General features: G+C 42.2%; 1 protein-coding gene across 1 annotated transcript in view; it reads right to left on the minus strand.

Moving 5' to 3' along the window:
• Window positions 1–1,662: 1,662 nt before the first annotated feature.
• Window positions 1,663–18,968, minus strand: part of LOC149469957 (uncharacterized) — a 33,281-nt gene continuing 15,975 nt past the window's right edge. The window contains exons 2-4 of the mRNA XM_089668365.1: window positions 10,291–10,388; window positions 3,190–3,333; window positions 1,663–2,292 (exon numbers count right to left, since the gene is read on the minus strand). Coding sequence (XP_089524491.1) covers window positions 2,031–2,292; window positions 3,190–3,333; window positions 10,291–10,379 — 495 coding nt within the window. The 5' untranslated portion in view covers window positions 10,380–10,388 and the 3' untranslated portion in view covers window positions 1,663–2,030. The remainder of the gene's footprint in view (window positions 2,293–3,189; window positions 3,334–10,290; window positions 10,389–18,968) is intronic.

An 18,968-nucleotide genomic window follows, 5' to 3' on the forward strand; every position in this document is an offset into this window, starting at 1 on the left:
GTATTCAGAAACATGCAATGCAATGCACAGTTTTCTTGCCTGCCACTAGATGGCTCTTTTCCAATTAAAGACTGGTAAAGCTGTATTTAGGTATTAGCCCCCCTTTTAGAGAAAACCCTCCTTTAGTGATATAATTGGTGGAGTTGGTGCCCATATAAATGTCATTGTGGGAGGGGCATAGGAGCCAAACACCCCAGAGCTGTCAAGATGTAATCTTCTGCGGTGCTAACCTAAAGGGCCCTTTTCAGGGCTGAAGTCCCAAGCAAGGTGGAACAACATTCGTGAATAGTGGTGGAAACATGGAAATCTATGCTATCTGGGAACATGCCTGGCTTGGCAGAGCCATAGAGGGATGTTGGGAAGAGGCTGGTATACTATAGAAGGCATCTTGATCCTACTCAGTGATTGAAGGTAAATGCTATGGTCTTAGTATACTGTATATAGGGAAGTGGTCCCAAACCTATGATGTTCCCAAGGAGAGGAGGTATAAAGGGGAAGATGGCTTACAACAATGATGTGCTTGTATGCTGCATAGAAATGGCAACTACAGAATGACTGCTCGTATATGGCATTCCACACTGAAGAATTCTGCTAGTATGTCAAATGTGATTTCAAATGTCATGGAAATCATTAAAGTTACAGTAAAGTGTGGAAAATGTATTTTATGTGTTGTCATTCCGTTATTCATAAATATTAAGGCCATTTGGGGATGTTGTGAGCAGGCCTATGGCCAGGTATATGGCACAATATGGCAGAGGATTCTATCAACAACAGGTGGGTAGCTGTTCTATCTGAGAAGAAGTGTGCTGGGGACTTGCTTAATTTGGCACCAACACCTGCCCAATCGTTGTCCCTGTTACACACTTGCCTACACCAACCTGTTAAATCAGTTAAAATTTTGACCCAAGACCCTTTAAAATGCATCCCAAAAAACAAAAAATGTTGAAGTGCAGATCTCAGGGTATACTGTATGTTCCTGACATCATAAAAACAATTGCAGTGGTTCAGGGAAAACCTGGGATAGACATTAAAGGTATGGAAGACGAAATGTGGTCTTTGAATTCCTATATACACCTATCAACACAAATAAGCAAGTAAAAAATAAAGAAAACTAATTTGGGCAACAGATCCATCATTGCAACAGCTGTATGGCAACATTAGATGCTTGGGGTGCTGGCATACTGTTGTTGAGCATAATTTAGTAGCACCTTCGACCTTTGATTGCTAGATGGGTCTAATAAATGCCAAAGGTAAAGTAAATGGACTTGCTAGCTTAGTGTACATAGTTCATGGATTTTAATCTCCCCTGAGCTTCTGGGGAATAGGAAATGTTGTCCTTTCTGAGGTATTATGGTATTAGCTTGTGCTGAACATTGTGCATTTGGATTGCAGTGTTCATATTCGGTCACATTTACTATTCTTGCCAAATAATTTATTTTATGCATAAGTACTGTATATATTGTGTATCCACAATTATTATGAATTATTCCCCAAGAATTCCTGTTGTTTGCTTTTTGAATTGTGAACCACACAAAGGCCTGCTTGGAATTTTCACTAGCTGAAAAGTGACTGGTGTTCAAAAATTTAGTTTATTCCTCCTTTGATTACTGGAATGGGTAAAATAAAATGAACACTGAAATAAACCATACACCTCAAAAGTGGTTTCCTGTAAGGTATGCACCAGGGAGTAGTCTTTAATCTAAAACACATCTAAAGGTTTGTAAGCATGTATCATGTGAAGCAATATTCCCCAAGCTGTAAATCATGTTTATAATATATGGTCTTTTTAATCCATTTTCAGAATTGTGCTTTTATATTACTTTAATTCACTGACTTAAAATGAAGAAACGCAACTTTGTTAAGGTTACCAAAAAAAAAAGCTGATGTGGATGTAACTGTGATTTTGTTATACTAAGTATATTTTGAGCCTCAACCCAACCACTACCATGATGCCAGCTTTCATGAAGGTGAAACATAGACTCAGTCTAAATGTAGCACTGAACAAGCTAATCTCTTAATTCCCAGCATTTTTATTCAGACATCTTTTTACTGTGTGCAGTATTTAGGTTTCTGTATTGCAGGTTCTGGTTGTTTTTATTGATGTTAAGCTTTTGACGTTCTTCATAGCCTGCTCCATTTACTTCCCTATGTAAGTTCCTCAGTAAAGAAACTTCTCTCCGGCCAGGGTTGTGGATAACTGCCAGCAATCCTTGTAGCCATCTCTGGCGAGTGATTTCTTCAATAGTCTTTCCTTTGTCATGCATTAGCTGGGCTTCAGCAACAGACCTTTCTCTACAAAATAAAAGGTGAAAGTTATTCTTAAAGCAAGTGAAGTGTCTTGTCTTTTGATTCATTGTCAAGGTCTGAACTATCAATCTGGTAGCTTCCACTTCTGTCAGAAATACAAGCCTATCTGAGAAGGTTTCTAGGCTACTGGGAGCTCTTAGTAAGTCATACCTGCCAGTGTTCAGTGTAGCTTTTGTGGTCAACACCAGTTCTCAAGGGCCACCAAGAATCTCTGTATTTTTGTCCTCTTCTCAGTCTCACAGGTAAGATAATTAGCAATGTTCCATAGTAGCAAAAAATGTTGCCACTTTATGAAGCACTGCTTCTATCCAGTAGTGGGAAAGCATGCACTGTTGGTGCCCCTTGACAACTGGATTTGAACACCAGTGTTCTCCACCTTTTACGTCGGTCCCTATAAAGTTACTTTTAACCAATGATGCCATTGTATAGTTACTCTTGCAATACTAGGCTTAGTAAAGTTATGTCACAGCCAGGAAAGTGGAATATTTTACATTCCTGAATTTTCTTAGTATGACTCATTCGAGTCATACGGTATGTAACTTGAATTAAACCTTTAATGAGAAACTCAAACTGTGCATTGAAGCTGGACTATAGCTGAAGATGAATGTCTCCTAATTTTTTGGGGAAAATTATTAAATCAGTTTCATAGATTGTAGATACATGTTTAGATGTATATGCCAACATAGTGTTGTCAGTCATAATAAGATTGTAGTGTATAATTGATGGAAGTTGAATGTTCACATTGCATTTGATAATTAAATAGTATTTAGCTATGTATAGTACTCTGTTGGCCAGTTGACTGAACGTTTCATACAGTTTCTAATACTTTTAATTTTATTTTATTGCATATAGTTTGTGGAAGTGTATTACTGATTTATTTACTTATTTTGTCTCAACACTGAAAGCGTTCTTCGGCCTGGGTTGTGAATGGTATCCAGTAAACTTTGCAACCATCTTTGACGACTTATATCTTCAATCATCTTTCCTGTATCATGCATTAGCTGAGTCTCTGCAACTGATCTCTCTCTACAATAAACAAAATAGAGTAGACAAAAGTTAAACAAAAGGTTTGTGATATCTCACACTGTCATTATGCCTGCACATCAATCAGGGCTGATGCAATTGCCTAGACACACTACTAGCATGATAAAAGGAACTCACCACACTAACTGGGCGGGCAACTAAAAAGATACAGGTATTTTTTAAACTACCAAACCACTGTTTATTTAGGAATCCAAATAAGCAATAAAAGTCAAATGTTCTGGATGGTCTTTTGTATACTGCATCACATTATCAATACTTGCCATTTATAGCCTATTACAGAAGCCTCCTAACTTTCTAAATGAAAGGCAAGTATACTGTCCTTCAGACTTTAGAGGGGCTGGATTGGGGACAGTGGGATAGAGAATATCCTGGATTCAGTGGGAGTAAATAAATTACATAGTGCCTTTGGTCAGTAAAAGGAATAGTGTCCCATCATTGATATCTTGTTGGAGGAAGAGTGTCCCATCATTGGTGCCAGTGGCAGGAATTATGCCCCACTTTTGGTGTCAGTGGGAAGAATAATGTCCCAAGGGCTGGATAAAGGCTAGCAGGGGCTACAGTTTGTAGACCACTTGTCTATTATGTGATTTTAGAAAGTGTGCTTTGATCAGTCGTATAATTCCAGAAAATTTACACTTATTGGAAAATATGTACAACTTAATTACATGTGATGAACAACCTCTAAATATTCAGAAAACATCATTGACTCTCTTCTCAGTTATTTTTCTCTTCAGTTTTGAGTGGAGATAATTTTACTTCTGCTACCACCTTATCAGCTTATTCTTGACTTCTAAGACCAATTAAAGATTTGAATTAGCATTAGTGTGGTAATGCATGGCCCAATCTTTGTAGCAATTGGACATGTACATGGCGGAAATTTTCATTTGTTTCGGATGCATTAATTCATTGAAGAATTTTGTTTTGCCATATTCATTGTGTTGAACTGATTTGTTTTCGGAATTCATTTCATATCTTTGGCATTCGTTTTGTATATTCATTGGTCCGGGTGGATTCAAAACATTTTGAAGTTTTTTTGAATGATTGATATATTAGTTTTTGGTTTTGATATTTCAGGTGGATTCTTTATTCATTTATTGAAACTATTCAATATTTTCAGATACAATGGAATAAATAATGCAAAATTCAACAGCCTCGAATTTTTCAAACCTAATAATTGTATTAGACTGTGGAACCTACTGACTGATTTTACTCAAATCTGAATTATTGAATGAATTTGAAAATTAAATTAATTTCCCCATGGGCCCGAACTACTATTGTTGGAAAATCCATCTTTTCTGGGGCTCAGAGTCACCAGTTTTGGAGAAAAGATCATAAGTGGGTCCCTGTATTCCCTAAAATTAACTGTGAGGGTTCACACATACCTCACTGCCCAGTACTCCCAATCAGACATCTACAGGTGGTTCGATATTCTCAACATATATAGACAGCAGAAGGCAAATCTCTGTGAAAATATACCACTAGTAAAGTCTTTAAATTGGGAAACATGCATGAATTAAATAATCTAAAAATGTATATTTACAGCCTAGAGTTATATAAAGCTTAGCTCAGGTCCCATGCGGAAATGTAGGCTGATTGCCAATCTGTAGATTTTCAGCCTGTCCAGTTTTATTGGAACCTATTCAGTAAGTAATACACGATGCAGCAATGCTCCTGACAGAGATAACCTGGTTCTCCTATTTTTTGCAAAGAAGGCTAGTGTATAGCCAGTGGCATCCTCCATTAACATAGTGACTCTACCAGGGGTGGAGCTTTGCCTTCATACAATTGCAGGCTGTAAAAATATTAAAGCTTATGTTTTGCTAAAAAAAAAATACTGTAATGAAGTATGTCCCCCATTGTTCATACAGCTAGATCCTGGAGAAATTTTCTGCGCAGGGTTGCCTGTCCTCTTCCTGTTTCACCTTCATGCTGCAATGGTTAACAACTTAATGTCTTCAGGCACAATAGCAGTACAAATGATTTGAAACCTTTTACTGGCTAGACTGTTTGTAACACAATCTGTGAATGCAGGGGGAGTCTGATCTGTCATAGGGTTCTCCCCCTATTCACAGATTGTAATTTGAGCAGAAAATGAATGAAATAACTTTTTTCAGTGGAGGAGGCAGGAGGAGGGGGCGTGCTTCCATCAGAACATCTGTACTGCTGTTCTGCCTGAAAACCCATGCAGCACCAGAAGTTCAAGTACAGGAAGAGGACAGGCATCCCTTTAGTGAAGATCTCTCCAGCATCCAGCTGCCATCACAGCATAAAACAAAACCTCAGTACAGGTAAGTGATGTGAATGAAGCTGCATGGAAATTCTTTTTTCAGGTAAATTTCATCATTAAAGTTATTATAGCTATGTATTTATGTGAATTATGTACTTCACTACCAAAGATGGCTGTAATGTTGGCCATACACATAGCAATTTGTATAATTTAGTAATGTAAAATAATTAGATTAATATTAAGTAATAATTAGATTGTTTTTAAAGACATTTGGTTTCAAAACAATCCATCTTACTGCACACAAAAGATATTGGTTGAATTCAAATGCCTTGACTTGCCTGGAACAGGTACTGCAGTCAATCATTTACAGATATGATTCTTTCATTGAACTTACAGTGGCGAAAATAATTATTTGATCCCTTGAAGATTTTGTAATGAAGGGTCTATAATTTTTATCATAGGTGTATTGTAAATGATAGAGACGGAATATCAACCACAAATCCAGAAAAAAACACATCATACAAATGTTATAAATGGGAGTTGCAGTTCAGTGAGTAAAATAAGTGATGTATCCCCTACCAACCAGCAATAATTCTGGCTCCCACAGTGGCTCATGTGGCAAATAGAATAGTCCTGTCAGTTTATGAAGTTGCTCCAAACAACTTGTTATGTGTATAAAAAGACACTTGTCCACAGAATCTTTCTTCCATTCAAACCTCACCATCATGGTGAGCTGTCAAAGGAAGTCTAGAACAAGACTGTAGACATGCACAAGGCTGAAACGACCTACAAGACCATCAGTAAGAAGCTTAGTGAGAAGGAGTCAACTGTTGGAGCGATTATTCCCAAGTGGAAGAAATGCAAAATAACCAGCAATCGTCCTTGGAGCCCTGGAGCTCCATACAAGATTTCGCCTCATGGGGTAAGGATGATCAGGAGAAAGGTGAGGGATCAGCCCAGAACTACATGCAGGGCTGCTATTAGGCTGTATGGGGCCCCATGATTTCTATCTGATAGGGCCCCCTTTGACCCCCTGACCCTGCTCTTGACCACACACGTGGCTCCTCGTCTCTCTCAAAACAAAATGCAGCTTTGTTTTCAAGTGCATTCAGTAGAAGGGGGAGCAGTTACACATATAGTTACAAATACAAGTGTAAATGAGGCTACAGGGCTTTTTTCTCAGAAAATAGGTGCAGAAACTCTATCACGCCCTAATCGCACCACTTGTCATCAATATCATCAACAATGTGCTATATACAGAATACAGACTTCAGGAGTGCAGGATTCAGCAATGTATTTCCCAAAAAAGTGCAGAATTCAGCAGTGCCCTATGTACAGAGTGCAGAGTTGAAAAGTGTGTTGCATTTGGAGTGCAGGGTTTTAGCAGTGCGCTAAGAACAGAGTTGAGGAGTGTGCTACGTACAAAGTGCAGAATTCAGCGATGTGCTACATACTGATTGCAGGATTGAAGAGTGCGCAGTGTACAAAGTTAAGAGTTCAGGAGTGCACTGTGTAAAGAGTGCAGGGTTCAGGAGTGTGCTGCATACACAGTGCAGGGTTCAGGATTGTGCTATGTACAGAGTGTGCAGTATATAGGGTCCAGGAGTGCCCTACATACAGAGTGGGCAGTGTGCAGAGTGCAGGGTTCAGGATTGTGCTATGTACAGAGTGTGCAGTATATAGGGTCCAGGAGTGCCCTACATACAGAGTGGGCAGTGTGCAGAGTGCAGGGTTCAGGAGAGCGCTGTGTACAGAGTGCACAGTGTACACAGTGCAGGGTTTGGGAGAGTGCTGCATACACAGTGCAGGGTTCAAGATTGTGCTACATACAGAGTGCAGGGATTAGGAGTGTGTTACATTCAGAGTACAGAGTTCAGGAGTGCACTAGGTACAGAGTGCAGGGTTAAAGTGTTACTAAGCCCAGGACCCTGCATTCACTATATCTGGTCTTCCACAGTACACAGAACATGGAAGTGCAATTATTTTATAAACTATAAACTGCTAAATAACTTTTCTCAACAGCAGTTAGAGCAGTCTTGTGACTTCTATTAGTGTTCAGCAGAGCACTGGTTACAGCTTGTGGGAGGAATTTTCTGCTCTAGGAGAATGCAAAACCCCTTACCTCTGTCTGGACAGTGCTGATTGGCCCTGTGCTGATCACATGCACTCTCCCAAGAAAAAAAAAACCTCTCTAGCAATACACACTAAACTGAGCATGTGCAGAATGGCTAAGGGTTTAGTCTGTCTTATCAGGAGACAAGACATGGACATTTGAACAACAGGAGGGGCAGAAAAGACAGGATCAAATGGTCTTTTACACAATGCAGAGGATTAACCTCTTAGGTACCACAGTGAGTATAACAAGCATGCTTTACTGCATATACAGGCTGATTTTACTATTGTGGGTTTAGTAACACTTTAAGGTGTGCATTGCATTCAGAGTGCAGGGTTGTCGACTGTGCTGTGTGCAGGGTTAAGGAGTGTGTTATGTTCAGAGTGCAGGGTTGAGGACTGCACTGTGTACACAGTGCAGGGTTGAGGAGTACACTATGTACAGAGTGCAGGTGTGCATATTTCACAAGCCAGTTTACAATCCCCCCCCCCCCCCACAGAGCTCTCCCCCTAATTTCTCCCCCCCACCTCAGTGCAGAGTTCTTCTCTCCTCCCTGCCTAATACAGAGTGCCCCTCTCCTCCTCTTCCAGACCTTCCCTCTTCTCCCTGTCAGTGCACAGAGCTCCTCTACTCCACAGAAAACAATGTACTGTCACTTACAGGAGGAGGTCATGTTGCCGGTTCGGGCTTCTGATGATGCTGCGGGTGCAAAGCTAGATCTGTGTGCCCCACTCAGTCCAGATCCATCCTGCCCCCTCCTCGTTCCAACCCACCCCCCTCCTCTGTTGTATATGCAGGGAGAGCAGAGAGGGTTTTGAGTGTGCTGCCGGGATTGCTGTCACTTAAAAAAACAGAAGACGTGCTTCTGTGTTTATAAGTGACTGTATTGAGTAGTAATGAAAGGGACCAGCGCACAAGATTCTGAAAAAAAAGTCCTAATACTAATGCATTATAAGCTGCGGGCTTGCCAGGCCCCCCCGTCAAAGAGAAGGGCCTGGGTCCTCTACAGGAGACCCAGAGTTACCCCCTTATTGGCCGCTCTGACTACATGGGTGGAGCTTTTCAATGATCTCAAGGCAGTTGGGACCACGGTCACCAAACAAATCATTGATAACACAATACGTCACAATGGATTGAAATCCATCAGCGCCCGCAAGGTCCCCACTCCTCAAGAAGGTACATGCACAGGCCCATCTGAAGTTTGCAAATGAACATCTAATTGATTCAGAGAAGGATTAGGAGAAAGTGCTGTGGTCAGATGAGACCCAAATTGAGCTCTTTGGCATTAACACGACTTGAAGAAAAAAGCTGACTATGCCCTAAGAACACCATCCCTACAGCCAAGCACGGAGGTGGAAACATGATGCTTTGGGGCTGTTTCTCTGCTAAAGGTACAGGATGACTTTGCCGCATTGAGGAGCCAATGGATGGGGCCATGTATTGTAAAATCTTGGATGAGAACCTTCTTCCCTCAGCCAGAACACTGAAGATGGGTCGTGGATGGGTCTTCCTGTGTCACAATGACAAAAAAAAAATACCGCCAAGGCAACAAAGGAGTGGCTCAAGAAGAAGCACATTAAGGTCATGGAGTGGCCTAACCAGTCTCCAGACCCTAATCCTATAGAAAATTTATGGAGGGAGCTGAAACATCAAGTTGCCAAGCGACAGCCAAGAAACGTTTAGGGTTTAAAGAAGAACTGGACCAAAGAGTGGACCAAAATCCCTCCTGAGATGTGTGCAAACCTGGTAACCAACTACAAGAAATATCTTACCTCTGCGCTTGCCAACAAGGGTTTCTCCACCAAGTACTAAGTCATGTTTTGCTTGAGGATCTTATACCTTTTTTACTCACTGAACTGCAACTCAATTTATAACATTTGTATCATGTTTTTTTCTGGATTTTTGTTTGATATTCTGTCTATCATGTAAAATACATCTATGATAAAAAATATATTTAGTATATTTTATATATATGTGGGCAAATGTACAAAATCTGCAGAGGATCAAATAATTATTTTCCCCACTATATAATATATTAATAAATGATCATATTGATGCATGTCTGGACAGCATAATACAATAATCTACAGCATGTTGTAAGTAAAGCTTAACTCAAGATAAAACTTCTTTTCTTGATTTATGTTTTCTTTTTGCTCTGGATAACTTTTTAAAATCTTTTATTGCTGTCTGTGACTTTGTTAGAAAAATTTCACCTTACTCCCTGTCCTTGTAATGGCAGGACAAGAAATAAAGGACGTAATTGTCACTAAGAGAGGACAACTAAGACAGTAATTATAATGTGATTAGAAGTTCTAACCTAAACCCATTTTACTGAAAAAAGTGTTTTGCTGTTGTGTCCACAGTGCTGGGATTTCCCATCACTTCTTGACAGGAAGCGATGATAAAACTCCCCAATGGAGATCGGTCTGACAGGGATTCTAACCTTTCCGTACTCTGTTTAAAACAAAATGTTTTGACTGGCAGTAGGCTTTAGGATCAAAAGTACCGACCAACACATTAGTCTTGGTATTATAACATTTCTTCTGACTGCATTCGAAATGTTTTAAAAAAAGGTTTTTAAACTGGATAAAACCATTACTTTTCGTTGTTCACTGATGCAAGAAGATAGCTGAAGCAGAAAACGCCTAGGAAGGTCAACACTTGAAGAGACTTCAATGACAGGAACATCTCTTGATTCTGAAATATTAGAAGACAAAGCAGAAATATGTAAGGTTTTATAAATCTGATGGGAGATATGCTGGAATTTAAATAGAGGGAGGGTTTAACGTTTCCATCCAAAATGTTTTTTTTAATCTTTTATTTATGTGACAAAACAAGTCCAAAATGTTTTTTATAATATACCACTACCGCTGATATCACACTTAGTGCCTCTAAAATATACCTCTAAGCCTCTGTTATTGACCTCCTTTTGAAAATGCTTGTAATCTGAGTGTTATGTTGCTCTAATGTCTTTAGAGTTGCTAAGTCACTAAGGCTGGCCATAGAGGGATTGTTTTTTTTCGTTCAGTCAGCGAGCTGAACAAAAAAAGTACAAATTCCTCCATCCATACAGTTGAGGTGGATAGTGGAATCCTCCCCTCTGAGACATTGTACTCTGACAGTATGGACTCTCCGCTGTCAGAATACACTTATCAGCTGCTGCAGCCGAAGATCTAGAAAAATTTTCCATCAAGCCTATTCAACAGAAGTCCTGGAAAACCTGGAGCAAGTAAAACAAGTATATCTTAAAATTAAATTGAACTTTTGAAAACTTTTTAAAAAACCAGACTGAAATTGAAAATGTGTTGTCTTTTGAAAGCAGCCACAGCCTGCGTGGAAACATCTGCCCCATCATGTTGTAGAGAAGGATCCTTGCCCTTTATGTGGAAGAAATGGTCTCTCTGAAGAAGTCTGATACACCCCCTGTTGAGTCAAACCTATAGTTCTGCAATCAGCAAAGCTCATGCTGGAGAGCTCTATCTCTGACTGTAAAGGGGCATGTCAGACTTCTGCAGGGAGACCCATTGCTTCCACACAAAGAACAAGGGTCATTCCCATCAGCATGCTGGCATTTTCCAAGCTATTTAAAGAAAACAGACTGTATGGCTTTGCACACCTTTTAGTTGTGCTTCACCTGGAATGTATTTAGCTGGCTTAAAAGTTCAGTTTTTAGTTGTGTTTTAAAAGAGAAGTATGGATAAAGCTTTTTGGCTTTTGAGCCACAGGAGTACACTTACGTTTGTTCTCTTGTTACCCAGAGTCAGCTTGTAGTGGGCTATTGCCACGGTCAGCTGACATGGCAGAGCTGGTCCAGACTCTGGAAGGATCCCGACCACATTGTTGGGATCCACCTAGTTGCCTGACTGACAGCTGGCTCTGACTCTTAACGAGTGACTGAGAGCCGAAGCCAGCTGTGCCTGCACCCTCTCAAGCCCAGAATTCCAGTGAGCACTGAAGGAGTAGATCAGAAAGCGTATACTGACAGTCACTGCTCTCCACTCTAAGCAGGCCGAGAACTGATATCCAGGCACATGTTATTTTCATAAGACAGTCACACAATGGCAGCCTCCAAATTTTATTCAGCACAGGGTTCCTTTATACCAGTGTTTCTCAACCTTGTTTCAATCAAGGCACCCTTTAAAATTCTGTACAATCTGCAGGCACCCTATTCTAAAATGTAAAACTCTAATCCGTGGGTTGTGATATACCAGTACAACGCAGCCACAATTGGTAAATCACGGTCTGGGCTTGCTGACCTACCACCCCAGAGCATCAAACAGAGTGGACTACTTGTAAAGTTGGAGCTGTAGTAGGGAGCAAAAGTCCCATAAGCCGATGCTTCCTCTGTAGTGCTGGCTGTTGTCCCATGTTGTCCCATGTGGTGTGCAGTCCACCACTTGTCCCAGCTAGCAGTTTCCAGAGTGGTGCCAGCAGCAGGAAAAAAGAGATCTTCTGGTCAGTATAAAGCAATACACTGGGCATAATAGTATAGGGATGCTGTCACACTGGTTTACCGACTCCGCAGGTGCAATGCAGTGTACCTGCAACTTTCCTGTGGGTTAGCTGCACTTAGCTAACTTCTGAATGCAGGAGTTTTGGTGCACTTTCAAAAAGTGCACCACACCTGCAGGATATAATAGCATATATTATGGCAAAGCACAGCTAACCCAGGAAAGTCGCATATGCACTGCGCTGCACCTGCAGGTAAACTACAGCACGTCAGTATGAAAGCAGCCTTATAGGGGGCTCAGAACAATAAGGGTTTCTTTACATTTGCAGTTTAGGGCGTGGTAAAAACCCCATAGATGTGTTTTTACCACTCCTGCCCCAACCACAACCCCTTTAACTGCAGTGGCCAGGGGTGTACACATATCGCAGCTGCAGCAGGAGTTTGGTGGGTGTAGTGCCTGCCAAGCATAACCCATTCAAGTGAATGAGGACGCTCTGCAATTGCCCTGCAACCTTGTGCAGTACAGCAAACAGTTCAGATGCTAATACATTTCATTAGCTAGAAGCTGATATTTCCTCATATTACTAGGAACAGGACTGCTGATAATCGGGTACCAACGGTCCCCCTGTAGGGTGCCCAGACGCCATCAATTTAACAGGGGGGTCCAGGCAGCTTTGGGTTTCATTACTTATGCAGGCAGACTAGGCAGTTTATGTATGCTTCCTGTGTGGCTCCCCAGTGGTTTAGTTTTTTTAATTACATTTTCCTGGGTCCCATCCATTTTGCAGAGGGGCCCAGAAGGCTGGAACACAGAAGGACCTTTTTCTGGCGCATAGTGGAATAACAAAAGCCAGCATTCCAGTTGCTAATACCAAAATGAAAGTTCTGGCCTCAGTCCCTGGCGGAGTCATATCACTGCCTTCCTGCTTCAGTAAGTAAGTGCTGAGAAGAGGGCAGGCTGTATCCATGGGCTCAGTGCTTTCATGGGTGGGAGAGGGTGTCCTGTGACATCCAAACTGACAGGACTGTGAGGACAGATCCAGCAGTGTTATCACACTCAGCAGGTCCAGCTGTCAGAGAAAGTGGACAGTGGCAGGTTAATTGGGCAGAGCAATCCTGGAGAAAGTGGGGCTATCCTGGGGAGGAGGGGCAGGTCAGGCTCAGTGGATTGGCGTCTTCATAACCTGCATAATAATTGGGCTCATGTTGGAGGTAGGCAGGCATCTTCCTCTCCACAGTCTGCACTTCACAGTGGAAATTTGTGTGTGGCTCAGACTGGCACTGCTCTGGATGCCCAGATGCCTGGAACTCTTCTACACCAGGATAATGTAGCTTGTTTAAAATTGGTGGACTCCATAATGATGTCTCCATTCCTCTGCATCCTTCTTCTGCAATCCAGGCTGAGTGTCTCTTTAGCACCCCCTGCTGGAGGGATAGCACCAGCTGAGCTAAGTGTGAGCTGAGTGCTTGCTGGGCTCTCCTGGTTTGCGCAGACATATCAGTTCTTCAATTGTATAATTTTTCATTTGGCTTTCTTCTTTTTTTTATATTATCAGAGTCCTACAAATCACCCCTGGGCTATGTAAGACTTTCATAAATAACCTGAGCAATTTGAAGTGCTCCTAAAACCCAACTCTGGAAAAATCTGAAAATATTCCCTTGCAGCGATGCTGCACCCACAGTGCAAGGGTTAATTGCTCATTTAGGTTTAGGGGACTTAATAAAGTAGCTTTACATACCCTCACTAATCCTTATTCCTCTGCACTGCTAGACCAGTCTCTGCACCGTCTAGCCCTGCACTGGACTTGATGACACCAAGGGACAGTCCACCACCCGAGTGTGGGGTAGCAGAAGATAAGGTAAGTAAAATCACTTTTACTCTTTCCCAGGCTAAACAAGCAATTAACTCTCACAATGAAGTGCAACCAAAATCCAAGTGATGATTTCAAGATTGTTGAAGTTAGGCTTTAAGTCTCACTAAGGCCCCTTTCAAAGTGCCCCACTTCATTTTCTCCTCAGTGCAGCACAGTGTACTCGTGGTTTTCATGTGAGTTACCTGCGCTTTCTCATAGTCTTCTATTAGATCAGGGAATTTGTATATTTTATGAAAGCGCACCAATGATGTAGCATGCAGAACTTCTGGTACGATTTCAGAAAATGCACCAAAAACTCCTGGTCCAGTGGAAGATTATGGGAAAGCAGAGGTAACCCACACAAAAACCACAGGTACACTGATCTACACCCTCAATATGAGGAAACCACAGCAGGGCAGTGTGAAAGGGGCCTAAAAGTGCTTCAGCACTCGACACCAGGATTTCTGCGGTACTTGATAATCAAGCCCATTCACAACTGGATGTAATGTTGCTTCAAGGCCTCCATCACATAGCCATTTAGCTGCATGTAAGCAGGTTTCCTGATGTTAGTTAGACAGCTGGTTGCCCTAGTTGGGAGGAAATGCAGTTTCCTCACTTCTAAGCTTGTGCTGTAAATAAAAGGAGTAGGGCTATGCCCAGTCTCAGCCTGCTGTATGGAAAGAGGACACAGACAGACCTCCAAGATATAATCTCCAGCTGTATACAGAGAGCTGTTTCTGCCAGGGGGCTCTCTCTGCTGGGATATGCAGTCCACATTGAAGACACCATCATGGACTTTGCCATGTATTAACTCTTCCTGTGCTGGTATACTGGGGCAGCCAAAGCCCTGGTTAGGGTTTTAGAGAGGTAGAGACTGTTTGCCTGTTGTGCGGAAGTTTCTTAAGTAAAGAATTGACACTTTGCAATGCATATGGTGTATGAAATTAACCAGCAATGTGTGTATATACTTTGCAGCACATTGGGGTATGAAGAGTCAACATGGTACAGGGTAGAAACAGGTGATTACCATGGCGAATTTAAGTCTAGTGATCAGTCCAAGCAGCCTGTCATGAAACGTGGTACCTGTGACTGGTGGGGTGTCCTCTAGGGACATACTTCTATCTCCCTCTCCCTGAGCAGTCCATCTCCTATAGCAATGGAAGCAGATCAGCACCACAGAGGCTATCAGCCTAGCCACTATGTATGGAAGGGAAAGAGTTAACTAAGTGCACGCATGGGGTCCAGTTTATTTGTTCAAGTGTTCATGGTGTACAGCCATCTCTAAGTTGGAGATTTGCTTTAAGGTTGAGTTATCCCCAAGAGTGCTCTTTGCCTTGTCCCTGGGCCTTGATAAGCATGACACAAGTAAAGGTACCCCATGTGCAGGGTGAGCGACCCAGTCTATGGTGCCTGGCATACCCACATTCATCCACCAGAATCAAGTGGCAAGAATCAGTGGATTCTTGCAGATGGAATGACAGGTGCATGCAAATAGTGCCCCCAAACAACAAACCTCCCACCCACTGGCAGGAAAGCTGATGGGGCAACATGATTTCTAACAGCAGCCCTGACTAGGAATTCACTGATTTACATGCAAATAAACCTCTCCAAAGGAAGAAATGATAGTAGTGTTTTGGCCTACTGGGGCTCATCAAAAAAGGGCTGGTAGCAAATCAACACCTGTAGTGCTGTAGCATTTTCAAAGTACAAGTTAACATTGATGTTTTGTGAAATTAAATCAGTGAATCGAATGTGTAGTCAAAACAAATTGTATGCACATCCAAACTAGGATTAGATGTACAAATGAAAATATTGAGGGTGCCTTCCCAGAACTATGTACCATCATTAATTGTTATGCTAGGTTCCACTGCTGCCCTTGCTGATGTTAAGCTTTCCAAGGTTGACCTACATTCATATTCCTTCATAGTATTTTCACACACTATACAGTATATTGTTACCTATAAGGCTTTGGAACTCTCAGCTCGCAAAAGTTAAATTTATATTCAGATTAAAAGTTACTTTTATCACATAATGTATGTCATGTTATGCAAATTTATAATGAATGATCTCATGATCTAATTACATTGTGTTCCATACATTTTCTACTTTCTAATACATCTAATTAGTAAAATTCTATTATGCTGTCACAGAGCCTCAAAAGGTATCAGAAACACATTCTTCGTATTTTTCATAGATCAATCATGTTTTCTATGTAAATGCAGTTGGTGATTAATGAATGTCATGTTAATTATATTGGTAAAAGACATTTTTAATATTAAAGGATACTTGAACAATGATGCTTGATATATTATTCTGTGATCAAAGCTCAACTCCAGGCAACTAGCTAAATACACGCATGCTTAACATAAATATGTATGTCTTATCTGCCAAAAGATTTACATACATAGTTACAGAGTTGGTAAGGTTGAATTAAAACACAGGTCTATCCAGTTCTACCTATACGTGTGTGTGTGTGTGTGTGTGTGTGTGTGTGTGTGTGTGTGTGTGTGTGTGTGTGTGTGTGTGTGTGTGAGAGTGTGAGTGTGTTTATGTTGCTACCAATTTCCACATCCCTGTTTATTGTTTGTGGTGAAAAACACATCTAAAAGTTTTTTGAATTTATGAACACTATCTACTGACACCACTAACTGTGGTGGGGAGTTCCACATCTTTATTGCTTTAACAATAAAGAACCCCTTACACAGTTTACGACTGGACCACTTCTCATCCAACTTCCTTGTGTGGTTAAGTGTCTTCTTTACGGACCTTAGATTGAACAGCTACACCACACTGCACCCCTACAATTGGCGGCACTTGGCAGGATATGTCCCTTCTTGCTGCAGGTTAGAATTTGCCCTGGCTCTAGTGCCTAAGTTTAATGGCTCCAACATGCTTCTGGCTGAGTGGGAGGAAAGATTAGAAAGTGCTGCGCACCTGTATCAGGTTCCTGCCCAGATGCTTGTGGAGCTGGCAATTAACTCCTAGAGGATGATGCCTGACGAGCGGGTATGGCCCTCTTGGAAGAGGAACAGGCTGCCCTGGAATAGATTGTGGCACACATGACTTGAGGCAGAGATTCTTTGTCTGGAGGCAACAGGAAGATGAGCTTCCCTTACTCCAGAATCTCTGGAAATGCCTGGAGAAGAGAAATGTGTGTGGCTATGTCAATATTAATGCTTCATATTATCTACCAAGGGATCAGTTTGTGGTGGGCATGAAAGTCGGCCCAGTCAGGATTGGAGCATAACCCATCTCTTTCCAAGACATTGTGCTAGATACGGTTCTGCAGGAGCAAGAAGATACGTAAGCATCAGTGGCAGTGACAAAGAGGTATGATCTGTTGCACCTGAAAGAGGAGGCCTTAGCCCTCTCACTTCTGTCAGCTATACAGACGGTGTTGAGGGGACTCAAAAAAGACATGGCCACCCAGAAAAAGTAAATGTCCTCATTCAGACAGGATTCAGCCTACCCCTCTAAGGGCGAGAATCCATTGCAGAGTGACCGGAAATGCTGGTGATGTGGGCGTTTTGGTAATGTGACCGAGAACTGTGGTCAGCCTGAGTTCAAAAGCATACGCAAGCTGTCATTAACTAGTTTCTCCCAGGGCAGCGGGACGATCCCTGGGACAGTTGACACAAGGTCCCAGCAAACTGGAGTCTATGGTCATGCCAAGCTCAGTAGTGTCTGCCCTCATCAATGACCAGGAGGTCCAATGCTTGAGCAATACAGGCTCAGAGGTCACTGTCATGGAGAATGATTCTACGCCCATCTGTTTGGGATATGAGAACAGCTGGACCCCTCGTGGCTATCCCTCAAGGTGGCCAATAACTTACCTATCTTGGGTAGAAGGTATCACCTGGATGAGGATCCAGATAGAGGACCAGGTGGTAGAATTAGTGGGTAGTATTGACTTGAAGCCCAATAAGTTCTGCAGTACCAATGTGCTGAAGGACTTGGACCTGCCCCGTTTGCTGGCCAAATTCAAGCTGTACGGCTGAACGTAAGCCTATGAGGCTCAACAAAGGGCAGCAAAGAAACATCCTGAGCGGGTGGTGTTTTTTTGAACACCCCCCAAACAAAAGTTACTCCTGGCATCTCTCCAAGAAGTGATCTGGTCACTACCCAGCGGGGCTCACAGAAAGCTGCAAGGGGCCACAGTGATTGTTGAAGCCTGCAAGGACTCAGTGGTGCTAGGGGAGTGGCTAGTTGCTAGTGCCTTATCCAAGATTCCTAAAGGGATAATCCTGGTGCAGCTCATCAAACTGGGGACAACCTCGATTATCACTCTCCAACCATGCCACCATAACAAACCTCTATATGGTGCCTTGTCTTGTATCAACCAGAGGTGGAAGCAGTTTGTGCCCCTCTGCAAGTAACTGTGGCTTCATTAGTTTAACCCTAATAAAAATTGCTGGAACAGCTGGACATCCCCTTCCAGGAGTTTCCCGTACCACAGCAGTGGCTGCTTCATCAACTGCTGTAGAAAAATCTACTGATCTTCACTACCAGTCAAGAAGACTAGGCCATTGATCACCTGAGTAATACAGGGGATGCTCTACCATCCAGGAGCTGTACCGTCACATTCCCCCAGCCCTGTTCCAAGAAGTCTAAGACTTGCTCTGCAACATGCTACAGGCGGGATGATTCGGGAAAGCTATAGCCCCTGGGCTGCCCTAGTGTTTATGGTAAGAAAAAAAGATGGAAGCCTGGGATTCTGTGTGGACTACTGCAAGCTAAATGCCTGCACACACAAGGATGATTACCCATTGCCCAGGGTGGAGGATTCACTTATGGCATTGGGCCAAGCCAAAAACTTCTCCACCGTTGACCTGGACAGTGGTTCCTGGCAAGTCTCTGTAAGGGACAAAGATTGTGCAAATACTGTTTTTATCACATCCCTGGGACTGTTCAAGTTTAGCTGCATGCCCTTTGGGCTAAGTAAGGCCCCAAGCTCATTCCATTGTCTAAGGGAGA

The sequence above is a fragment of the Staurois parvus genome, unplaced genomic scaffold, assembly GCF_062004578.1.
Source record: "Staurois parvus isolate SC_StPar_1 unplaced genomic scaffold, SC_StPar_1.0 ptg000056l, whole genome shotgun sequence".
NCBI classification, from domain to species: domain Eukaryota; kingdom Metazoa; phylum Chordata; class Amphibia; order Anura; family Ranidae; genus Staurois; species Staurois parvus.